This window comes from Macaca mulatta, chromosome 8 (assembly GCF_049350105.2).
Source record: "Macaca mulatta isolate MMU2019108-1 chromosome 8, T2T-MMU8v2.0, whole genome shotgun sequence".
Lineage (NCBI taxonomy): Eukaryota > Metazoa > Chordata > Mammalia > Primates > Cercopithecidae > Macaca > Macaca mulatta.
The window spans coordinates 12230211-12255228 of NC_133413.1; the positions used below are offsets into that span (position 1 = coordinate 12230211).

At 37.8% G+C, this 25018-nt stretch overlaps 1 protein-coding gene across 21 annotated transcripts in view; it reads right to left on the reverse strand.

The window, feature by feature from the left end:
* Positions 1-25018, reverse strand: part of ERI1 (exoribonuclease 1) — a 138922-nt gene that overhangs the window by 105067 nt on the left and 8837 nt on the right. For 15 of the 21 annotated variants that reach the window (XR_013397058.1, XR_013397059.1, XR_013397060.1 and 12 more), the window contains exons 3-6: positions 24679-24889; positions 20229-20312; positions 17886-17995; positions 15835-15949 (exon numbers count right to left, since the gene is read on the reverse strand). Coding sequence is in view for 16 of the 21 variants with exons in the window: in XM_077942998.1 (XP_077799124.1) it covers positions 15835-15949; positions 17886-17995; positions 20229-20312; positions 24679-24889 (520 nt within the window). In the remaining 5 variants the exon portion in view is untranslated. Of the gene's footprint in view, positions 1-2218; positions 3011-5982; positions 6273-10408; positions 11621-12523; positions 12860-15834; positions 15950-17885; positions 17996-20228; positions 20313-24678; positions 24890-25018 lie in introns of those variants that run through there. The other 6 variants (XR_013397056.1, XM_015144775.3, XM_077942988.1 and 3 more) reach the window with 6 other exon arrangements.

Genomic DNA, 25018 nt, shown 5'->3' on the forward strand with positions numbered 1-25018 from the left:
AATTTTTTTTTTCCTGAGCACTAAGTCTCAACAGCAGGCTTCAAATATTAAGTAAACAATGTTGTAAACAGATGTGCTGTCACTCAGGCTTTGCCGTTCCCTTTATAGAGCACAGGCAGAGTAGATTTAGCATAAGGGCCCTAGGATTTTCAGAATGGTTAATGAACACTGGCTTCAACTTAAAGTCCCCAGCTACATTAGCTCCTAAAAAGAATCAGCCTGTCCTCTGAAGCTTTGAAGCCAAGCACTGACTTCTTTCCAGCTATCAAAGTCCTAGATGTTATCTTCTTCTAATAGGCTATTTCATCTACATTGAAAACCTGTTGTCTGGTGTGGCCACCTTCATCAATTATCTTAGCCAGATCTTCCAGATAACTTGCTATAACTTCTACATCAGCACTTGCTGCTTTACCTTGCACTTTTATTTTATGGAGACAGCTTCTTTCCTTAAATTTCATGAGCCAATCTCTGCTGGCTTCCAATTTTTCTTCTGCAGCTTCCTCACCTCCTTCAACCCTCACAGAATATGAGTTACAGTCTTGCTCTAGATTAGGCTTTGGCTTAAGGAAATGTTGCGGTTTGATGTTTTATCCAAACCACTAAAACTTTCTCCATATCAGCAGTAAGGCTGTTTTGCTTTCTTATCACTTGTGTGCTCACTGGAGCAGCACTTTTAATTTCCTTCAATAACTTTTCCTTTGGATTTACAACTTGGCCAATTTGGATCAAGAGGCATAGCTTTCAGCCCGTCTTAGCTTTTGACATGCCTTCCTCTCTAAGCTTAATCATTTCTAGTTTTTGATTTAAAGTGGAAGACATGTGACTCTTCTTTCACTTGAACACTTACAGGCCACTGTAGGCTTATTAACTGGCCTAATTTCAATATTATGTCTCAGGGAATAGGTAGGTCTGGAGAGGGAGCCATGGGGAAAACACAGACATTTATCAATTAAGTTTGTTGTCTTATATGGGTGTGGTTTGTGGTGCCCCAAAACAACCATGATAGTAACATCAAAGGTCACTAATTACAAGTCACCCTAAGAGAGATAATAATAATCAAAAAGTTTGAAATATAGGGAGAATTACCAGAATGTAAGACACATGAAGTGAGCAATGCTGTTGGGAAAATGACACCAACAGACTTTCTCCACACAGGATTCACACAAACCTTCAGTATGTTAAAAAAACAAAGAAAGAAAGAAAAGAAAATAGTATCTGTAAAGTACAATAAAGAGAAGTGCAATAAAAAGAAGCATGCCTTGTGGCTCCACAATGATTGAGCAGTATTCATCCTAAAACAAATCTAATGAAACTTAACTTGAGAACATTCATTTGCAAGTAGAAAAGCAGATCTGGTTTAAAGCCTCAGGCATCAGCCCCTTACCCAAGTCTTGGTAAGGAATCCAGAAAAACAATTACTTCCACCTCTTAATCCATCCGTCAAGCTTAAGCCCTTTAGCCTGTGTCATTATAAACTCAAGACACTAACGTTTCTCATCTCAAGAACACTGGGGAAATTTTAAAGCAAAAATCCTTCTCCTTCTCCACTTATCCCCATCTCCAAAAAACCTCAGAGCTGGTTACATTAGAAGTTAAAAATACTTTATATTGCTTCAAAGAATGAACATCAAATTATCCCCTGATTTGCAGCATTTAGTAAAAACGCATTGAAAATGTCTGAACTGTAGCAGAAAGATGTTTATTCTACCTAGGACAACCTATCTGTTCCTGGAATATCAGGTTAAGCCAAAGTCTACGAGGGGAGGCAGCATACATAGCACAGGGGTAAAGAGCAGTGGCTCAAGTCAGACTGCCAGAGTCTACAGCTCCCACAACTTAAACTTTGGCAAGTTAACCACTCTGGACCTAATTTTCCCATCTGTACACTGGACAGAAGGCCTCTCTCCCTCACCAGATTCTTATTAAACAATGGGGTAAAGTACTTAACAGTGTCAATAAATGTTTGGTGCAAGTATCATTATTGCACCTTAACATTCAGCTCTAGACTCTCATGTTATCAGTCCCATTTCTTGTTTGTTGATGCAACTTACACATTGCATTCGACAAGAGAGGTAAGGGTAGGCAAACTTTCTCTGTAAAGGGCCAGACGGTATTTTTGGCCTTGCTGGCCAGATGGTACCACTGATGCAGCTATTCAACTCTGCCATTGTAGCACAAAAGTGGTCAGAGATGACATGAAAACAAATGAGAATGGTAGTTCTTTCCAAAACTTTATTCAGAGAAACTAAAATTTCGTGTAATTTTCATATTATACAAAATATTATTTTGAGCCATTAACAAATATAAAAACCATAGTTTGTAGGCCATACAAAAACAGGCAGCAGGCCAGATTTGGCCCAGGGGTGGCAGTTTGCTGACCCCTGCTCTAGATTAACAAATTTATTGGCTTTGGAAGCTCTGTGGGGCAGGGAGGCTTGAAATACAGGTTGGTGGTGCAGAAGAAAGAGGAAATTGCTAAGTATAACAGAAAAAAGATGTAAGGCTGTCCTTTATTTATCAACGCTGGATTCAACTATGTGCAAAACATTTTATCACGTCGCTGGAATCAAAGATGCAGAAGTCACAGTCTCTGGTCTCAAGGAGCTTATACTTCTCCATGGTAGCTTAGAAATGGAAAGTCTTCCTTCAGAGTACAATACATCCTTCCCAGACTTTTACAATGCACCTGTGTGCGCTCATCTGTGAGGCAGGTAGTTTCTCTGGCACCTCTACCTACAGCTGAGGCCAAACACGCATTATTATCTTGACCACCTGTGCTTCTTCCCCTCCCCCATAATCCTACTACCAGTTTTTCTCCTGGTCTCCAAATTATTGTTTTGTATTATCATTTTGGGGATAATACTTGGGGTGATATACTAAAAGTCAACTGGTCCCATCTTTTAAAAAATTACCATTTTAATTAGTCTTCAGAGATACCCTCTCTCTTTTAATAGGTAACATGCTTGTGACTCCTGTGTTTTTTTGTTTCAATCCAGGCAGAAACTTCTCCCTAGGAGGCAGGATAAACAGCTCTGTCTCAAGGCAACAAAGACACGTCACAAAAACTTTTTTTTCAGAGCAAATGTTAAATACTTGATCCAAAAGAACACAAATAAAGATGAAATATAATGCTCTATTATATTTTTCAGTTGGTTATAAAGATCGTGGATTCGAAAAAAATCAGCAGAAATCCACTATGTCAATGTCATAGCAAATGAAGCATAGAATAAAAATTAACATAGCTAATAATTAATAAATTGTAAATACTATTAATAAGTAACAATAATATACTAATATTGTTTTCGTGGGCATACCAGAAAGACATCCATCTCTTACGTGTTTCCTTGTACAAAATTGTACTATTTGTCTTTGAAAGACAACACAATAAAAGTCAGAGTAAAAAGCAGTACTCTCAATGTTTAGTATAATCTCATCAGCAAAATCCCAAATCAAATTGGAGGGGAAGACAGAGACTCAACAAAGGAATTAAAATGGGTTAAGACAGTAAAATCTATGGCTGAGCGCAGAGGCTCACATCCGCAGGAGGACAAAGTGGGCAAATCACTTGAGGTCAGGAGTTCGAGACCAGCCTGACCAACGTGGTGAAACCCCCATCTCTACTAAAAAAACAAAAATTAAGCAGGTGTGGTAGCACGCGCCTGTAATCCCCGCTACTCAGGAGGCTGAGGCAAGAGGATCTCACCTGAGCCCAGGAGGCGGAGGTTGCAGTGAGCCAAGATCACACCACTGCACTCCAGCCTGGCAGACGAGCAAAAACTATCTCGAACAACAACAAAAAATAGGGTACTGAGAGCTTATAATGTTGAAGGTCTTAAAAAGAAATACAACATAAGCTTGTTGGTACTTGGCAAAACGGAAAATAGGCAAAGAAATTAGCAGATAGAGCTAAAACAAAACCAGAAACGTAGTATTTCCTTGTCATCATCAGATTTTCCAATTGCAGTTTCAGCTTTTCATGTGCGACTCTGGAAGTGCTGAGAGGCAATTAGAGTTCTGCTAGAGCATGGATTTGAATTCCACAGTAGGATGGCTATATGGAAAAAATCACCTAAAGAGTGTCTAGATCTCCTGCCATCTGTGATTTGCTATTTTCTACTCCTTTGCCCTGGCACAGTAAGGATTTGTAGGAAATTCTTTACGACATTCATTAATACTTTACAGTTTATCATACAGTGCTATCTGGGATTCACAAACATCTCAGCATATATCTGTCTTATCCTAAGAGTTAACTGTATAAACTTAAAGCACTTAGATTTCCTTATTTTACTATAATCTGTAACAGTTTATCTAGGAACACCACACACTCATGCCTTCTGTTATTTACACATTATTCTTTATGATACTGATTATATGACTACTGCTCAAAAGCAGAAATTTATTGGCTTAAGAAATCTACCGCCCTGGGTCAGGCGCGGTGGCTCACGCCTGTAATCCCAGCACTTTGGGAGGCCAAGGTGGGTGGATCACGAGGTCAGGGGTTCGAGACCAGCCTGACTAACATGGTGAAACCCCATCTCTACTAAAAATACAAAAATTAGCTGGGCGTGGTGGCGGGAGCCTGTTAATCCCAGCTACTCAGGAGGCTGAGGCAGGAGAATTGCTTGAACCCGGGAGGCGGAGGTTGCAGTGAGCCGAGATCGCGCCACTGCACTCCAGCCTGGGCAAAAGAACGAGACTACATCTTAAAAAAAAAAAAAAAAAGAAAAGAAAAAGAAATCTACCGCCCTATGTAGATAATTCCCACACCAAGCAAAACGTCTACTTTCCTGCTTTTCACCCTATATATCAGGTTTGGAAACCTTTGAGGAAATTCATTTGATTATAAAATATAAATCTTCAGAATAAAGTAGCATCACAATTTTTATTAAAAGGTAAAAGGCAGGAAGCAAGCAATGTCAATGAAATCAAGAAAAATTGTCCCCTGAAATCAAGAAAAATTCAATTCTGAAAATACATGGGTTTAGCCTCTAGATAAGAGTTCTACCCTATCAAGTCGAAATGCACATTTTTGTTTTTAGATTTAGTTAAGAATAACTCAACAGTTAGCAGCCACTTACTATGTAAAATCAGAAAAACAAGTATTTTATTGACTAACTTCACTGGTGGCCAATGAAGTTTTTTAATAACAAAAACATAATATGTGGTAGAAAGTATTGACTTTATTAACCTCACTTATGATATTGAATACAAAGTAAAATTAGGTGGTGACCCTTAATTTTCAGTCTATTTCAAAGCATGGTCCCTCAGATTGAAGAATTAAGGCATATATATGTCAAAAAAGGAAGGAGAATCAAACAACCAAATCCAAAAAGATGACAGTGATTTATGTATTACGAAGTTTGAGCTATAGCCCTTATGATAGTCCTTTCAGTATTTTCTTCCAAGTTCTCATTAATTCCTTCAGTAACTGAATTTTTAACCAGATCCTATAATCGATCACAATTCTTCCAATTATGAGTTGAAAAGAAACACAGGCAAATATGTATACCAAGTACCTTATGAAATTCATCACATACATGGTGAACTTCATATATAAACTCTGAAAAATCAAAAGGACTATGCTATTCTTGAAATCCAAAGGCTAGATAAGACCTACCTTCCAATCACTTCTGCATTTTAAGATATGGTTTCATCTAGTGATGTTAATAAAGAAATACATTACATATTTTAACACCAGTATGATATGACATTCAAGAGAACAGCCAATGAGATTTTGCATTTTAAAACCAAAGAAAATATAGTGAACACCTTAAATTATAAGTCAGTTCTAAGCAGGAACTGTTACTGTGTAACGAATACTGCTCATATCAAAAGTGCTGGTGACAAAGAATTCAGTACGCCTTCCTGCAAAATCTGTTCACATACATCTATCTATCTCTATCACCTGTAATAAGATCTTAAATGTTTTAAGGTGCTTAAAGTTTGCACTATAGGACTAATTCAATGAGATTCATCTGCTACCTCTTCATAGCAACTTCAATTGGAATGATCCACACACAAAACTGCTGTTACTTTCTAAAATGTGGCATTTGTGGCGGTGGAGTGCCCTCTATTGGTAAGGAAGAGGACACACTCATTAGCTGTCCTGCATGTATTTTCTCGTTGATTCGGAGTTCACACCCATCCTGAAGCATTCGAACTGCTATTCGGGCGATATTCTTAGAGTCATCAAGACCACAGTGAGGCCGCCCATCATAATCCATTCCTAATTTTTCAAGCATTATTGTCAGTTTGGTTTGGCTTCTAGGAACCTGAAAAATAAACAGCTTAGTAAATAATTCTTTGGTGTTCTAAACTGTAATATAAGCCACAGTTAAGCTGAAAAATAGGAACTGAAAATTAGCACAAATAGCTAAATAAAGCTAGGCAAAGGGCAATACCCCCAGTCAAATAAGGCAAATAAAAAACTCAGGCCTGGCAATGTGGCTCAAAGTCTGTAATCTCAGCACTTTGGGAGGCCAAGGCGGGCAGATCACTTGAGGTCAGGAGTTTGAGACCAGCCTGGCCAACATGGTGAAACCCCATCTCTTCTAAAAATACAAAAAAATTAGCTGGGCGAGGTGGTGCACATCTGTAATCCCAGCTACTCTGGAGGCTGAGGCAGGAGAATTGCCTGAACCTGGGAGGCGGAGGCTGCAGTGAGCTCAGATCAAGCCATTGCACTCCAGCCTGAACAACAGAGCGAGACTCCATCGGGGAAAATAAAAGAAAAAAAAAAATCCTCAAATTTTCAGAGTTCTAAAATATGATCTTAGAGTTTTAGCTGAAAATACAGACCAAATCCTCAGACATCTGAAACCTCTGCAGTTTTAAAATTTAAAAATAATTTATTAAAGGGAATGTATTGTTCAGGACATGTAAGTTCAATCTACCTTTTTAAACCAAATTAGTTATTTTACATGGTATTTTTCTATCATGTTTTACTTGACTGATTTCTTAGATAAAAAGACTAGCCTTTTGGGATGGCTAAAGATAATGAAGATTAAGAATGAAAGATGATGTCGTGTGATGTTTTTCAAGTTATTTAAAACCTGTTCCTTGATAAACTAAAAAAAAAAAAAAAAAAAAAACTCACACTCCCCAAATTCCAACATGCACCTCCACTTTTAAGAATTATTGGCTGGGTGTGGTAGCTCAAGCCTGTATTCCCAGCACTTTGGGAGGCCAAGGAAGGTGGATCACCTGAGGTCAGGAGTTCGAGACCAGCCTGGTCAACACGGTGAAACCCCATCTCTACTAAGAATATAAAAATTATCTGGGTATGGTGGTGTGCACCTCTAATCCCAGCTACTCAAGAGGCTGAGGCAGAAGAATCCCTTGAACCCGGGAGGCAGAGGTTACAGTGAGCTGAAATCACTCCACTGCACTCCAGCCTGGGCATCAGAGTGAGGTTCCATCTCAAAAAAAAAAAAAAAAAATTGTTATATTTTCTTCATATTTCTATCAAGATTTGTTAGGTTTTACATTCCATAGTTTGCACAGCTATTTTGCCTATGCATCATGGATCTCAGCTTCTTCATCCATAAAATGGGACTAACGGTTCTACTATTTACTCATAGGGTTACTGGGATAATCACAAAGCAAATCATGTAAAATATCCATAATTATCTTAAGCTGTTATACTGCAATATATCTTGTACCTTCCACTAATTATCACTTGGAAAATGCACTTCTAAAAATAACTTTTCCAAAATACTGGATAACTTAGATGGAAGTGACAAATTACTGGAAATACACAACTTACCAATAATTGAATTACAAAGAAACAGAAAATCTGAATAGACCTATACCTAGGAAGGAGACTGAATCAATAACTGAAAACCTCTAACAAAGAAAAGCTCTGAACCAGATTACTTCACTGCTGAATTCTAGCAAATATTTAAAGAATTAGAACAAAGCCTCCTCAAACTACCACAAAAAAATTGAAGAAGAAATACTTCCCAACTCATTCCATTAAGGTCAGCATCACGTTGATACAAAAGCCTGACAAAGACCTCATGAGGAAAGAAAATTACAGATCAGTATCCCCTATGAATATCATGACGCAATAATCCTTGACAAAATATAAGCAAACCTAAAGCAGCAACATATTAAAATAATTATGTGCCATGACCAAGTCGGATTTTATCCTGAAATGCAAGGATGGCTCAACATTTAAAAAACAATGTTAACACAACCATTAACAGCAGGAAGGAGTATAGTAATTGAAAGAGAGTGGTGTTAGCATTAAGATAGACATATAAACTAATAAAACAGAATAGAGTCTAGAAATAAACCTTCACAAATACACTGAATCAATGGGGAAAACAACGGCCTTTTCAACAAATAGTGTTGGGAAAACTGAATATCTATGTGCAAAAGAATGAAGTTAGACCCTTATCTTACACCATATACCAAAATTAACTAAAATTGATGGAAGACCTAAATGTAAGACATACAATTATAAAACTCTTAGAAGAAAACCTATGGAAAAGGCTTTATGACAATGGATTGTATAATAATTTCCTGGATGTCACCAAAACACAGGCAACAAAAGAAAAAATAAAGTGGACTTCATCAACATTAAAAACCTTATTACTAAAGACATTATCAGTAGAGTGAAATGGCAACCCATGGAACAGAAGATACATTTGCAAGAATATATTTGATAAGGAATTAATATCCCAAATAAAGAACTCCTACAACTCAAAACATCATGATATCTCACATTTAGTAAATGAGGAAAGAACCTGAATAGACATTTCTCCAAACATGATATGCCAATGGCTAACAATCACATGAAAAGATGCTCAACGTCACTATTAGGGAAATACAAATCAAAACCAAAATGAGATACCACTTCACACCTATTAGAATAGCCATAAACAAACACACACACACACACACACACACACACACACACACACACACACACACACACACATACACACACACACCAGAAAATAACAAGCATTGACAGGGATATGGAGAATGTAGTACTTTGTGCATTGCTGGTGGGAATGTAAAATGGTACAGCCACTGTGGGAAACAATGTGGAGATTCCTCGAAAAAATTAAACATAGGATGAGCACATGATTCAGCTTCTGGTTATACAGGAAAAAGAATGATATTTGTACACCCATGTTCATAACAGCACTAGTCATGATTGCCAAAACATGGAAGTAACTTAAATGTCCATCAAACGATCAATGGATTTTTTTTTTTTTTAATGTGGTACAGGTTACATATTCCTCATCTGAAATGCTTGGGACCAGAAGTGCTTTGGATTTGAAATGTTTTGGATTTTGAAATATTAAATGTTTACATCGCACCACTTTTGCATCCCTCATCTGAAAATCCAAAAATCCAAAACCTGAAATGCTACAATGAGAACTTCCTTTGAGTACAATGTCAGTGCTCAAAAAGTTTCAGATTTTGGAGCATTTCAGATATTGAATTTTGGGATTAGGGATACTCAGCCCATAAATACATACAATGAATTCTTATTCTGCCTCAGAAAGGTAGAATTCTGACACGATACAACATGAACTTTAAAGACATTATGCTCAGTGAAATATGCCAGTCACAACAGATCAAACACTGTATGCTTCTACTTATAAGAGGTATATAGATAAGCCAAACTGAGAGAGACAGAAAGAATGATGATTGCCAGGAGTTGGCGGGAAGGGGAAGTTCAATAGGCACAGAGTTTCAGTTTCAGAATATGAGAGTTCTGGAGAACGATGTGGTGACGGTCGTGCAATGTGAATGTACTTAATGCCACTGAACTGTTGTGCACTTAACAATGATTGGGAGCATTTTTAAGTGAACAGCAAGTGTTATACAGGGTGAACATCCCTAATCCCAAAAACCCAAAATCTGAAATGCTCCAAAATCGGAAACTTTTTCAGCGCCAACGTAACATCACAAGTGCAAGATTCCACACCTCATGTGATGGTTCCCAGTCAAAACACAGGTACATGACGCACAATTAATTTGTGTGTGACTAAGAAAACGATTGCTTATTGGCAGCATCAGGAATGATACCAAACAACCAGACTGTCCGTATCAGTGGCTGAGACAGTGACAATTTTGCTTTCTAATGGTTCAATGTACATACAGTGTTTCATCCACAAAGTTGTATGAAACTTAATTTCAGGCTATGAGGTATATACGAAACAAAAATGAATTTCATATTTAGACTTGGGTCCTATCTCCAAGATATCTCATTATGTATATGCAAATATTCCATAATCTAAAAAAAAAACCAAATCTGAAACATTTCTTCTGGTCCCAATAATTTCCAATTAGGGATACTCATTATACACAATACTTCAACCTGTATTATGTATATTTTACCATCAAAAAAAAAAAAAGATTAAAATGAAAAGTCCTAGATAATGCCTGAAAAAGAGTTACTAACTTTATTAAACAAAGGCCAGTCACTTCATCATGTTTTTAAAAATGATGTGAAAATCTGGACAAAGAACAAATCAACCTCTTACTTCCTCTGGCTTAGCAAGGAAAAGTTCTCCATCAGGTGTCTGAGTTGAAAGGTGAACAACAGGAAAACAAAAAGGCCAGATTTTGCTGAGCAGTTTGAAGAAGGGCTGCAAAACGTAGCCTCCTTATAGACATTTTTCATCACATGAACCAGCTGAACAAGTCCGTATCAGAAGCTGGAGAAAATGTTTGACTTCAAGTGACAAGATTCTTCATTTCAAAGGTAATGGAGTATGTCTTTGGAAATAATCATGTTATAACAGAAAACCTTAAAATGTCCACCTTTTGCTTGGGTTTGGTATCAACTGAGGGAAGCTATTTGAAAGTCTCAAGTCTAACTGAGTACAATCTGGAAAAACTGTAGGAGAAAATTAAGTATTTTTCCTCCCTTTCAACACCAGAGTATGATGAGGTAAGGGATCCTTTCTCTCAATCTCTGTTCAGCCTGAGAATCCGACTTTAAGAAAAGAGCTTTATAGGTACAATCTGACTGTACACTGGAGATGAGACTTTATGCTCTGCCCCTAGAAAAGTTGTGGATTTCTGCAAACATAGTATCCTGTCATTCATTTGAAAGCAGTAACATTTCACTGTAGTTTCAACTTTCTACATGTGTAAGCAGGGTTTTTTGTGTTTAACACGCATGAAGAGCAAAGGCAGAAATTGTCTAATTTCCAAATAAAATGAATTCATGTGAGCTTATCTTAAATTCAACCCAGAATTAAGTATTTGTAAAGGGAGGGAAAAAAACAGATTTTACAGGAAGGAGGTATATTTCATCCTTTCCTTTTACTTCAACAACAGCATTTTAATGCGTATACACAGGCCTATAAAGACATAAAGAAGGCTGGGCGTGGTGGCTCATGCCTGTAATCCTAGCACTTCAGGAGGCCGAGGGGGGCGAAGTCAGGAGTTCAAAACCAGCCCGGCCAACATAGTGAAACCCAGTCTCTACTAAAAATACAAAAAAATTAGCCAGACATGGTGGCAGTCACCTGTAATCTCAGCTACTTGAGAGGCTGAGGCAGGAGAATTGCTTGAACCCAGGAGGCGGAGGTTGCAGTGAACTGAGATCACACCACTGCACTCCAGTCTGGATGACAGAGTGATACTCCATCTCAAAAAAAATAAAGAAAGAAAGAAACAGTTGTAAAATTTGGAAACGCTAAGCCCACATTTGCACCTGATATGCCAGGCACAAAGAAAGTTTGGGTTTTCCCTCCAAAATCTTGTATAAAAATGTGTCTTAGACCATATTTTCATTCATATTACTTCAGCCTACTTTTAGAAAAACCAAGTCCCATTTTAGCCTAAGCCAATTATTTTACAGAAATAATTGTGAAATTATTACAGTTACTACCTTTTAAATTTATGAAAGAGATTAAGCTCCAAGTTTAATTACCCATTTCCACCCTTTGCCCCCAAGAAAGGTTGGATAAAATGTCATTCTTGGCTGGGCGCGATGGCTCACGCCTGTAATCCCAGCACTTTGGGTGGCCAAGGGGGGCGGATCACAATGTTGGGACTTCAACACCAGCCTGGCCAATATGATGAAACTACATCTCTACTAAAAAACACAAAAAAATCAGCCAGGCGTGGTGGTGCACGCCTGTAATCGCAGCTACTCGGGAGGCTGAGGCAGGAGAACTGCTTGAACCCAGGAGGCGGAGGTTGCAGTGAGCTGAGATCGCACCACTGCACTCCAGCCTGGGTGACAGAGTAAGACTCTGTCTCAAAAAAATTTTTAAAAAAAGGTCATTCTTATTTTTAAAAAAACAAAAATGTTTTGAGACATACCATATAATATACCTTATTAGCATTATAGACAACAGAAACTTGTGACGGAGAGTTTTATTTAAGTCTTAGATAAGATTAAAAAAAAAAAAAGGAAACGTAAGTTTCTACTTATACAACTAATTGCATTATAGTTACCTATTATGAAGAGGGGAAAACCACACACAAAAAAAGAGTAGGCTAACAAACTGGCCAAAATAAACAGGTCCACAAAGAGAAACCACTGTTTACTCAAAAAAGCAGGGAGCATTTTATTGCCTTATAATATCTACAACTTTCTGATTACACTAATATACTGTGAGCTGTAGATTTATGCATACCTGACTGAAAATTATTTTAAGGTTTATTAATTCTTAATAATAAAAATTATTCCATCTGGGACTTGTAGCAAAAAAAGAACCTAAAGGGGATCGAGCTTCTCAAATGGAGTATAAATTGACATGAAATACAGAAGACAGCGACATCTCTGAAACCACATTCCAGGATACGATTACAAAATCCAGATAAGGCGAAACATAACACGATAAATGACTCAGTTTCTTTAAAGAATAAAATAAAATTGCTAGGGAAGAAAAAGAAGAGATTAAAAAAACTAAAGAGACATATTAAGATATCACACATATCAATGACTAAAAAACTTAAGAGACATATTAACCAACTACAAATCTGTGAAGCTTATTCTGATCTGATTCAACACACAAAAGGTAAAAGAAAATATTTATGCCTATTTGATGAAGGAATTACTGCTAATTTTTTAAGATGTGACAATGGTATGGTAGCTGTGTTTCTAAGAAAATGACCCTTAGCTTTTGGAGCTTTGTAATGAAATTTTTACAGACAACATCATATCTGACTTCTGCTTCAAAATAATAAGGAAGAGGAAAGTGGGTGGGGATACACATGAAACAAGACTGACCATGAGTTTGTAATTGTTGAACCTGGGTCATGAGGACTCATTATACCTATTTCTGTATGTCTGAAATTTTCCAGAACACAATTTTTAAAAAAATTCACAAAATGAGTTCAAAAAAAAAAAAAAAAAAAAAGATCCACAAAAGGCCAGGTGCGGTGGCTCACGCCTATAATACCAGCACTTTGGGAGGCCAAGGCAGGCAGCTCGAGACCAGCCTGGCCAACATGGTGAAACCCCGTCTCTACTGAAAATACAAAATTAGCCAGGTGTGGGGACGGGCGCCTGTAGTCCCAGCTACTCGGGAAGCTGAGACAGGAGAACTGCTTGAACCTGGGAGACAGAGGTTGCAGTGAGCCAAGATAGCGCTACTCCACTCTAACCTGGGCAACAAAATGAGACTCCATCTCAAAGACAAATAAACAAAAAATGCACATAAAAAAGTTATCAAATATAACTAAAGGACTAGCATCCAAAGTAAAAATCTATAAACCAGTAAAAAACACCAGTGACGAAAGAATAGACTACCATTTTTTTTTAAATGGTCAGAAATTTAAACAAGGGGTTTACAAAAACGCAATCCAGATAGGTAATACCTCAATGAGATGGTATCACACACCCACCAAATTTAAAAAACATTTAAAATGTCTGATAATATCAATGCTGGCAAAAACTTACAGCAACTATAAACTCACAGTGCTGATAAGAGTACAAACTGGTAGGCCGGGCGCGGTGGCTCAAGCCTGTAATCCCAGCACTTTGGGAGGCCGAGGCGGGTGGATCACGAGGTCAGGAGATCGAGACTATCCTGGCTAACATGGTGAAACCCCGTCTCTACTAAAAATACAAAAAACTAGCCAGGCGTGGTGGCGGGCGCCTGTAGTCTCAGCTACTTGGGAGGCTGAGGCGGGAGAATGGCGTGAACCCGGGAGGCGGAGCTTGCAGTGAGCCGAGATCACGCCACTGCACTCCAGCCTGGGAGACACAGCGAGACTCCGTCTCAAAAAAAAAAAAAAAAAGAGTGCAAACTGGTACAACTCCATTGGAAAACTATTTTTGCATTATCTAGTAATGTCAATGATGTACGTATCCCATGACCCAGCAACAGGACTCCTAGGTTTATATCCCAGAAAAATCAGTGCACAAAGACACCAGGGGATGTGCCGAAGAATGCTTATAACAGTATCTTCATAGAAGCCCCAAATAAAAACCACCCAAATGGCCAAAGTAAAAGAGATAAACAAATCTGGTATAATCACACAATGGAAATAATAGCAATAAAGTGAATGAACTGTAGTGACATACATGATGTGGATGGATTTCAAGCATAATATTGAGAAAAATAAATAAATAAATAATATAGCCAGTATAACACTAATTATATCGTGCTCAAAGCCAGACAAAACTATATAGTATAAGGATATACATTTAAATATTAAAGCTATAAGGAATGATAAGAAAATGATTACCATGAAAGGATGAATTAGGGTTAACTCCATGAGGAAGGAAGGGAGTTAAGTGGGTGGAAGTTACAAGGGTATTTGCTTTATAACAATCTGCAAAACTCTACTTTCTGCATGCATACTTCTCAGTTTTAAAAGACTGTTAAAACAGAAGAGTCTGTAAGGAAAAGCACCTTTTCTCATGAAACTACTTTAGAACATCTTTCTCCAAAATGAAACCGTAAGGGAGAAAAATGACAACATAGGATCTAAAGAATGAAGGAGAATCAAAGGAAATCCCCTAAGATGATTTTAAAAGAAGCCTGAAGAACTAATAGTTCAGATTAGAACAGGATTAAAGGCTCCAGGAAGACAGTCCGCAAAGGAAAAAAAGAGGAAAAATGAAAATCTGACAGACTACGTGAGTGTTTTCAGTCACAAGCAGTGACCTACAGTTTGAATGGAGAGTAAGAGGATAAGTAAACAACGCCAGAAGTAAATTATTACACCTAGAGGAAAGTTGTGAACACTGACTGCTCTGACTGAAAGGTAATAGAGCTATAGTAGGAAGATGCAGGAAGGGAAGGACATGCAGGAGTGGTAGCTTAGTCAAGCTCAATCTTCATCTTTCATTGCAGGAATTCAATAGGTCACAAACGGAAAAGTCAAGAAGTAGTATAAGCATGAAACTTAGAAATACAAAGGTAAATATCTGGGGGACAAAAAAAAAAAAAAAAAAAAAAGAGCTTTACAGAACTTGAAAGTGTTTGCCTCAGAACAGGAACCAGTTCTGGTGAAGGCTATGGCCGAATACTGACATTCATTGTAAGTCTTGCAATAATATTTTAAACATTTACACCACACACACATATTAACTTTGATAAATGTAAAGTAAAATTAAAATCCAGTGGGGAGCATTTGCTCCACAAACGATCCACATACTGACTGCCCCTACAGTTTCAAACTTGTCAGGTATATATAGTTAACCTATTTAAATAAAGTTAACAGGCTGAATGAGAAAAATGCTTATCTAATTTGAACATAACTAATTTGGAATCTGAAGAGTAAGAACTAATTATATAGCCTTTTTCCATGAAAAACACCTGGAAAATTACAACTTAACGTACATGCAAAATTTAACAAATTTATGAAGAACCATATAATTATTAAATATAGAAATTTTACCTTGTAAAAGTTTCCATATGACTTCCGAATATTGATCCACTTTTTAGCAAAAGGAGGGTATTTGAGCCTGCTGAGTTGGCACTGAATATTCAAGAATTTACTCATATCCCAAGAACTATAAATCAAAAAAAAGACAAAAAATTGATGAAATAAATGGTATACTATTCTTACAAATGAGTATTTTAAATCTTTTACTGATGTCAACTTTCTCATATTCACACGTAATATTAACCTGACAAAATTAACCTTGCTTCCTACAAAATACTAATTCAAAATAAAGCTTTAAAAAACAAAGAAGTCGGATATATTAAATTCTGCTCACAAACTAATTCCTATTAGGCTCATCTTGATTGTTTTTATGGTTCTGGGCAGGCTTCTATCTTGCTGAGTATTATGCTAAGCTTACTTTTAATGCCAGACTTAGCAAAGTAAGTTGACAGTGTGCTTTGAAACAATACCAAAAACAAAAAAATGGAAGAGACAAAAGTAGCTGGTATCAAACGGTTAAAATACAATTTTTTCTGCTACAACATGTTTCTATAACACTAACCAATTTATTGTAGTTAAGGACAATACTGATTGTGTAATACGGAAATTATGTTGGTTCACATGTGGTTGTTCTTAAGCAAGGAGAGTCAGAATAATAGCAGTGGAAATTATAAACTTCAGCAGGAAATTAAAAAAGCCCTCAATTCAACTGCTATACTGGGAACAGGACATAATCCTTTGCATTTTCTTATAATAATGTCGACTATATTATAAGAAAATTAAAAACAAGTTTATGTCCCCAGGATACTAGTGCTTCTGTGCAATTTTAATATACTTTGACGCAACCTTACCTTCCCTTAGTTGCTTGCCTGGGCTGTGTCCAAATTATTTATGGAGACTCCAATGATTGGTTTTTGTTAGTGCTCTAGTTACAAAATTGCATAGGTTTTGAGTGATCTGTCCCAGAAAATGACACTTTAACAGAACTGCATATACTATATTATGGCAGAAACACCTGTATACTTTAGCAGAGCACTGCTCATTCATGTTTAAAATCAGTAATAGATTTCTAAAGGGGTCCATAAACATTTTTCCAAACTTAACAGTTATGATGTGATTAAATTCAATGCTCTTCTCCTATCATATGTGAGGATCTCTAAACTCTCTCTGTTGGTGACATCTCAAGGATAGAGGATAATCTGTACAGTTTGAAACAAATTGTTTAGGACGTTCTTTTCAACCTTAATGGCCTTAAGGTACAGGAGTTGCCCTGGCACAATGTCTGTCATCTATGTTTTAATTTTTCTAATCTTCCCATTTAGCTTTTCATTTAACAAATGCTTTCTGGGCATACACTTTAAGCTCACCACTAAGGTAAGCATTATGGAAGATTATCAGGCAGCAAAAGTCCTTCTCTGAAAGAATTTTAAATTTCCTTGCAAAAGTAAGTCTGATGTATGTACATAGATTACGTATCAGAATATATGGTCAGATGTCAACATGAATGGTACATATCATAGAAGTTATAAGGTTTCAAGGAAAAAAGATCAATGGGGTTGTCAGGGTAAAACACAAGATGGGCTTTGAAAAATGATAAAGAAGTTGTCGAGAAGAGACTCTCCCAGTAGAGAGGGAAGCATACGTAAGTACACAGAGAAAGGATAAACCATGTGAATTCCTGGGCCAGTCTGACTGAAGAGGATTAATGGCAGGTGAATTAGATTAAACGGGTAGGGTGGGATGTGATGAAAGGGCCTTCAACGCCAAGCTCAAGAGTCTGGACTTTTTTGAGCAAGGAAGTGTCATGATAAAAACAGAGTTGTAGGAAAGTCTTTTTAGCTTTACATATTGATCTTTCTGTAGTGTTCTAGTCCTGGATTGAACTGTGACCACTGCTTTCCTCCTCTCTTTCATCCTTAGGTGAAAGGAAAAACACTATCCCCTGTGGGGTGAGACTCTAGGGTCTTCAATAATAGTTTGTGGTTATTCTAAAAGTTAAATAAATTAGGGTATCTTTAATCTTTAAAAAGTAGATACAAAAAATAATCTTCCTAAATACTTACCCATCTGTTAAAATTGAATATTTATACTTTGTTCCTAATTCCTTCAATTTCATCCAGTCAATTACTTTTTTTAGTACCTGAGGGAAGGTATCAGCTCTGTCTACCTGATCCTGAGGATATAAAAGTAAAATATACAAAAATCAGGGCTGTAGCTTCACGTAGTCCTACAAAATACCCAGACCTAAGTTGGAGGGAAAGAAACAGTATGAGAAAGGCTGATGCTTTAAATTCATGATTTCCTTGGCTTAGCTCCACCTAAAGTTTCATTTTTAAGAAATTTAAAAAATTTCATAACCAAGTACCAGGGACGACTTTCAACTGAAATGTATAATCCTCCCAAAATTAAGATTTAAGATCATCCCCAGTCGTTGGTTCTCTTTTTATAGGCCTCAACATAGTGGCTTACTGGATTTCTAGAGGCGGGAAACGAGAAATCTCTTCTAAGTTGAAAGCCACAGCTCCTTAAGTGTCTTCCCATCTCAGGTCTCACAATTTTCCACGCATACTACATATTGTTGCCAGATTGATCTTCCTAAAACGTAAATCGGGTCCACCCTATCACTCTCATATTTAAATCCTCCAACCACTCTCCAAGGCTTTCAGGATAAATAGATGCACAAGACCCTGCAGGATCTGGATTGCCTCTGCCTATCTGGACCATTTCTTACCAGCCCATACACATCTGAACCATCCTGAACTACCTGTAGTCCTGCCAGTCCCCATCTGAAATGCCCAGCCATTCTTCTCTGCCTACCTACCTTTCATGACTCAGCCCAAGTTCGTCAACTTGAGGATGTTTTTCCCCAGGACAGTCTTCTATTCCCTCTGTCATATATGGAAGCCCTTTTCCTAGATGTCCACAACACCCCAATAAAACTTTGACTTATCAGGCCTACTGTGACCACTGGACAGACATACATCTACATACACATAAAGATACATATGAATCCTGGCATATATTATAGTAGGCACTCAAACACATGTGGAGTGAATGAACGAACCAACTAAATGAAAAAAGTGCCTACCACATTAGAATACAACCAAAAATCAGAGACCTAAAAATGCATGAAACAAGCTGGGTGTGGTGGCTCATGCCTGTAATTCCAGCACTTTGCGGGGGCCAAGGCAGGCTTAAGGTCAGGAGTTCAAGACCAGCTTGGCCAACACAGTGAAACCAGTCTCTACTAAAAATAAAAAAAAAAAAAATTAGCCGGGCATGGAGGTGTATGCCTAGTCTCAGCTACTTGGGAGACTGAGGCAGGTGAATCGCTTGAACCTGGGAGGCAGAGGTTGCAGTGAGCCAAGATCGTGCCACTGCACTCCAGCCTAGGCAACAGAGTGAGACTCCATCTCAAAAAAATAAAAATAAAAAATAAATGCAACATATAAAGTCAGGTTGTAAACAGATACACTCTAAAACTTATCTCTGGCTGGGCATGGTGGCTCACGTCTGTAATCCCAGCACTTTGGGAGGCCAAGGCAGGAGGATCACTTAAGGTTAGGTGTTTGAGACCAGCCTGGCCAATATGGCAAAACCGTGTCTCTACTAAAAATACAAAAATTAGCCCGGTGTGGTAGCAACGTGCCTGTAGTCCCAGTTACTCAGGAGGTTGAGGCAGGAGAACTGCTTGAGCCCAGGAGGCAGAGGCTGCAGTGAGCCGAGGTCATGCCACTGCACTCGAGCCTGGGTGACAGAGTGAGACTGTCTCAAAAATAAAAATAAAATAAATAAATAAATAAATAAAATTTATCTCCAAGTTCAGTATGGTAACAATTTGCTGATGCTTCATTTTACAAATGAAATCTTTAGATTCATCACTACAACTCTTTAAGAGGAAAGGCTGAGGAAAATGTTACCAGGTGTAAAATTTGCTGTTTTTTTTTTTTTTTTAATTATTACAACACGAAACATCTTTACCAAGCAAGGTATTAAATTGTTTACAACAATAATGATTTTTTAAAACTATGTATAAAATAAATCCCTAATTTTTTTTTTTTTTTTTTTTGAGACGGAGTCTCGCTCTGTCGCCCAGGCTGGAGTGCAGTGGCCGGATCTCAGCTCACTGCAAGCTCCACCTCCCGGGTTCACGCCATTCTCCTGCCTCAGCCTCCCGAGTAGCTGGGACTACAGGCACCCGCCACCTCGCCCGACTAGTTTTTTGTATTTTTTAGTAGAGACGGGGTTTCACCGTGTTAGCCAGGATGGTCTCGATCTCCTGACCTCGTGATTCGCCCGTCTCAGCCTCCCAAAGTGCTGGGATTACAGGCTTGAGCCACCGCACCCGGCGTAAATCCCTAATTTCAAAAACTCAAACTCTAGAAAGAAGAACTTAGAATTATAACCTGAGTAATTCCAGTAAGACTGATGCAGAAATCAGACAGCTGCGTGTTAATCTCTGGTCTTACATACTGCTGAAATGTGTCTTCCTGCAAGGGAAGGATAGCAAGTTAAAGTAATTTATATGACTTAAGATACACGATACATGATACATGAAGAATTCATTACAGCAGGTTGTAATTTTATAGGATCTCATAGCATAAACCTTTCTAGTTTTTAAAGATAATTCCCCACACCAAAAGCACTCTTAATTTTTAAATTAAAAAATCATTTGGTTCATAATTAATGCCAGCCTTCAGTTATAATAAATTAGCTTTAAATTATTGCTCTCATTTACTCCTGAATAGTCTTTATTTTCATATAAAAATCCAATGGAACTAAATTCTAAATAGTCAAAATTTAACTGTTAACAATATATACGTAGTTTAAGAGTTGCTAACACAGTGTACCTGTAGCAATGTTGAACCTTTTCAAGAAGCTTTCACGATGGTCTTTTTCTTTTTTTTGAGATAGAGTCTCGCTCTGTTGCCCAGGCTGGAGTGCACTGACTAGCACGATCTCGGCTCACTACAAGCTCCGCCTCCTGGGTTCACGTCATTCTCCTGCCTCAACCTCCCAAGCAGCTGGGACTACAGGTGCCTGCCACCACGCCCAGCTAATTTTTTGTATTTTCAGTAGAGACTGGGTTTCACTGTGTTAGCCAGGATGGTCTCCACCTCCTGACACGATGGTCTTATTTTATGCTCACAACTCCATAAACTAAGTGAGGCCAGTATTGTTATCAGGCTCCAATCTCTAAGTGCTTTTTCCTCTTGCCCAGTAATGCCTCCCTAACCAGAACACACTGAGTCACTTTTGAGAAATTAAGCACAATTTTAAACGCTAAAGATTTAAAGGCAGCAACTGTTAATCCTAGGTAGCAGAGAAAATGACAAAAAATATTCTTTACGGCAGAAGATTTAAAAATTAAGAAAAGTAAAGATTGTATTTCCTAAGAATAAATTCTTTCTACATACTTATCTATTAAGCTATAAATGGTTGTAAAGAATTGTAAATGAGCAACAGTAAAGAACAAAAAAGAACACCTAAGGCCAGATGTGGTGACTAATACCTGTAATCCCAGCACTTTGTGAGGCCAAAGGGGGGGGTTGGATCACTTGAGGTCAGGAGTTCAAGACCAGCCTGGCCAAAGTGGTGAAACTTATCTCTACTAAAAATACAAAAATTAGCTGGGCGAGGTGGCACGCACATATGGTCCCAACTACTGAGGCTGAGGTGGGCTAATCGCTCGAACCCAGGAGGTAGAGGTTGCAGTGAGCCAAGATTGAGTCACTGCTCTCTAGCCTGGGTGACAGAGCAAGACTCCATTTCAAAAAAAAAAAAAAAAAAAAAAAAAAGAATAATTGAACTTCAAAAGTTAGACACTCTTTACTTACCAGACATATTGCAAAATTCCACTTAACTGAATATCACAGATAAATTAGGTCCATATCCTTTTAAAATCACTATTTTATCATTTTAAATGACATTCTTTCAAAAATACATTGCAACTTCCCTTATAATTACAATTCGGTAGTACTAAATAACAGATATTACTAAAATGTTATTATTCGCTATTAAAAACTTTTAACAGAAAAATGCTAGAGAGAACTATGCATTCATTGGCCAAATCTTTAATCATCACTTAAATAAATTATGTAAGTTAAAAGGTCATAAAGGTTAAAACTAAAGGAACCTAGATGCCTGTAATCCCAGCTACTCAGGAAGATGAAGCAGGAGACTCACTTGAGCAAGCAAAGGAAAAGCAGAGCAGTAAGGGGGGTCAGAAACATGGGTATAGGCCACACTCTTTAACAGGATAAACAAATAGGCTTTATTTAGAGGTAAGATTTAAGGAAGGACCGGAAGGAAAAATGAGAGGGAGGGAGAGAAGGAGAAAAACATCGGCCAGCAAGACTTCTGGGTAAGAAAATTGGAGCTAAAGTCCTGGCAAGTAATGGGATAAAGCAAGCCTGGCATTTTTGAGAATGAGCAAGCAGGTCAGTATGCCTGGAGAGGAGTGAGTTAAGGAAGAGAGTAGTAAGACAGGAAACAATCAGAGGAAACAACAGGCCAGGGCAGGTAAGGAATATGGGTTGTACTCTGAGTTAAATGAGGAGCCAGTGTAGGGTTTTGAGCAGAGGGGTGAAATGATCTGACTTATATTGGATTACTCTGGCAGCTTTGTTGAGAACTGGCTGTAGGATAACACGGACAGAAACACAAAGACCAGTTAGATGGCAAATGCAGTAAGTCACATAAATGATAGGGGCTCAGAATGAAGTCACAGCAATTCAGTTAAGTGACTGGGTTCTGGATATATTTTGAAGGCAGAGCCAAACAGGAATCATTGATGGCCTGGATGTGAGAGAAACAGGAGTCAAAGATGACTCCAAAGTTTTTGAACTGAGCAATTAGAAGGATTCTAATTACAAAAAGCTGCCATCACCCAAGCTACAGGAGGCTAAAGATAGAATGGGCTGGAGTTCAACAGGTTGAGACATTTAAATAGAGATGTCAAGTAAGCAATCTGGATTTGGAACAGAGGTACGAGTTTGAAATAAGTATTTGAAAGTCACCAGCATAGAGATAGCTTCTGAAAGCTATGGAACTAGATAAGATCATCAAGCGAGAGGATGTAAGCTAAGAAGAGGAGCTAGGATTGAGACCTGGGACATCTGATACGGCGAAGCTGGGAAGGAAATGAGGAACCAGCCAAGAAAACTGCAAATAGGGAATCCAGTAGCGCTAGAGAAAAATCAAGCAGAACAAGTTATACCTGAAGAAAATGCTCCAAGGAAAAAGTATTCAAACCAGCAATGCAGTGTTAATTATTTTTTTTTAAAGTGAGAATGGCTCACACCTGTAATCCTACCACTTGGGGAAGCTGAGGCAGGTGGATTGCCTGAGCTCAGGAGTTCGAAACCAGCCTGGGCAACATGGTGAAACCTTGTCTCTACTAAAATACAAAAAGTTAGCTGGGTGTGGTGACACGCACCTGTATTCCCAGCTACTCAGGAGGCTGAGGCACGAGAGCTGCTCGAACTCGGGAGGCGGAGGTTACAGTGAGCTGGGTTCACACCACTGCACTCAAGCCTGGGTTCAAGACTCTATCTCAAAATAGAAAAAAAAAAAGTGAGAATGTTCAATTTTGCCAAGATTTAGGGTAAAGGTCAAAGATGAAGTTGATGAGTGGTATCAGTGGAATGATGGGATTGAATACATAGTTTAAACTTTATTGAATGTAAACCCACAATGGTATGAATTTGAGAGAATGGAAGAAAAGGAAAGAGATACATATATAAGTACATATAACTTATGTGAAGAATTTTCCTGAAAAGAGGAACAAAGAAATGGGGTAGCTGGCAGCGCAGTGGGATGAAGAGAAGGTTTTTTATGGTGTGAAAAAAATAACATATTTGTGTGTAGTGGGACCAATACAGACGAAAGCTGTAAATCATAACGTCCAAATGCGGGAGACCTGCTACAGTAACATCCTCGAATAAGAGAGAAGTAAAATCTAGTGACTTATGCAAGATTATTTGCCTTCACAGCTGCCATTTTTCCTTCTAATTTACTGACCTTCAATCTGCTTTGCATGAGAAAATTACAGAAAGACTAATTAAGACTATAAAAGAGATTTTTAATAGCACTAAGAATAACCTATGCATTTTAATTCACAAAGCCTTTTTATACTTACTCCCAAGTGGGTTGGTAGCAACTGAGGATATCATAGAAGTGACTTTTGGAAAGATGAGACATTAGGATATTCTTGCCCAGATTTTATAAGGCAAGCAGTATTCTTTTAGGGAATTCCTACTATGACTTTCTGAACTAATAATGCACTGACAAGTATCTAAAGCACACACACCATTTGGCTTAGAAACCAGGGCTATATGAGTCATTTCACCCTTAAACTTTCCACTAGAGAGACAGGTTCAAAAGACATTTTTGTAAATTATCATTCTTAGAGATCAGAGTTCACACTAGGCCACAGCAGTGGTTATCAAGCCTGACTGCATATTAAAACCAACTGAAAAGCTTTAAAAAAATGCTGATTTCAGGGGCCCTATCACAGAACTAAATTAGAATCTCCGGGACTAGGGCCAGGCATCTGTATCATTAGTATTTTATTTTTTTACTTACCAGGAGATTCTGATGTCCACGCCCAGATGTTCTAAGCAAATGGAAAAAAAATTTTAACTTTCGCTACTGCAAAAAGAAAGCAGTAGTATCTAAAATTGCTTTATTATAAAGCTTTTCTATTAATCAAGCTGATATAAAGTTCACAGCAAAGAAAAAACTTACTTTAGAAGTCTAGTTCTAGCTAAACAGCAAGTGAGGTCCTCCACATAACCAGTAAACACCAGAATAGTTGCTGCTAGAAATACAATTAAAATATAAAAATTCACTTACTATTTCTAAAGTATGCGTATTCAGTAAAACAACCGGAAATTCAATTATTTCATGTACAAACTCAGGTGGGTTTCCTTCTTCACAAGTGGCTTCAAAGTCAATAATACAAATGTAGTCATAGTAACTGTCAGCACAATTGCTCTCTTTCAACATCAGCTTCTGCTTCTTATAATAGTTTTTCAGTCTCTTCTTTAGAACATCCTTTACTCCTCTAAGCAGAAGAAGAAGAAGAGTAGTTACACTTAGGTAAATTCTACAGTCAAGAATCAAAATTCTTACCTGCCGGCACTGGGTTGAACACTGACAATTACAGCATAATTTAGCAAATGCTAGCTAAAAT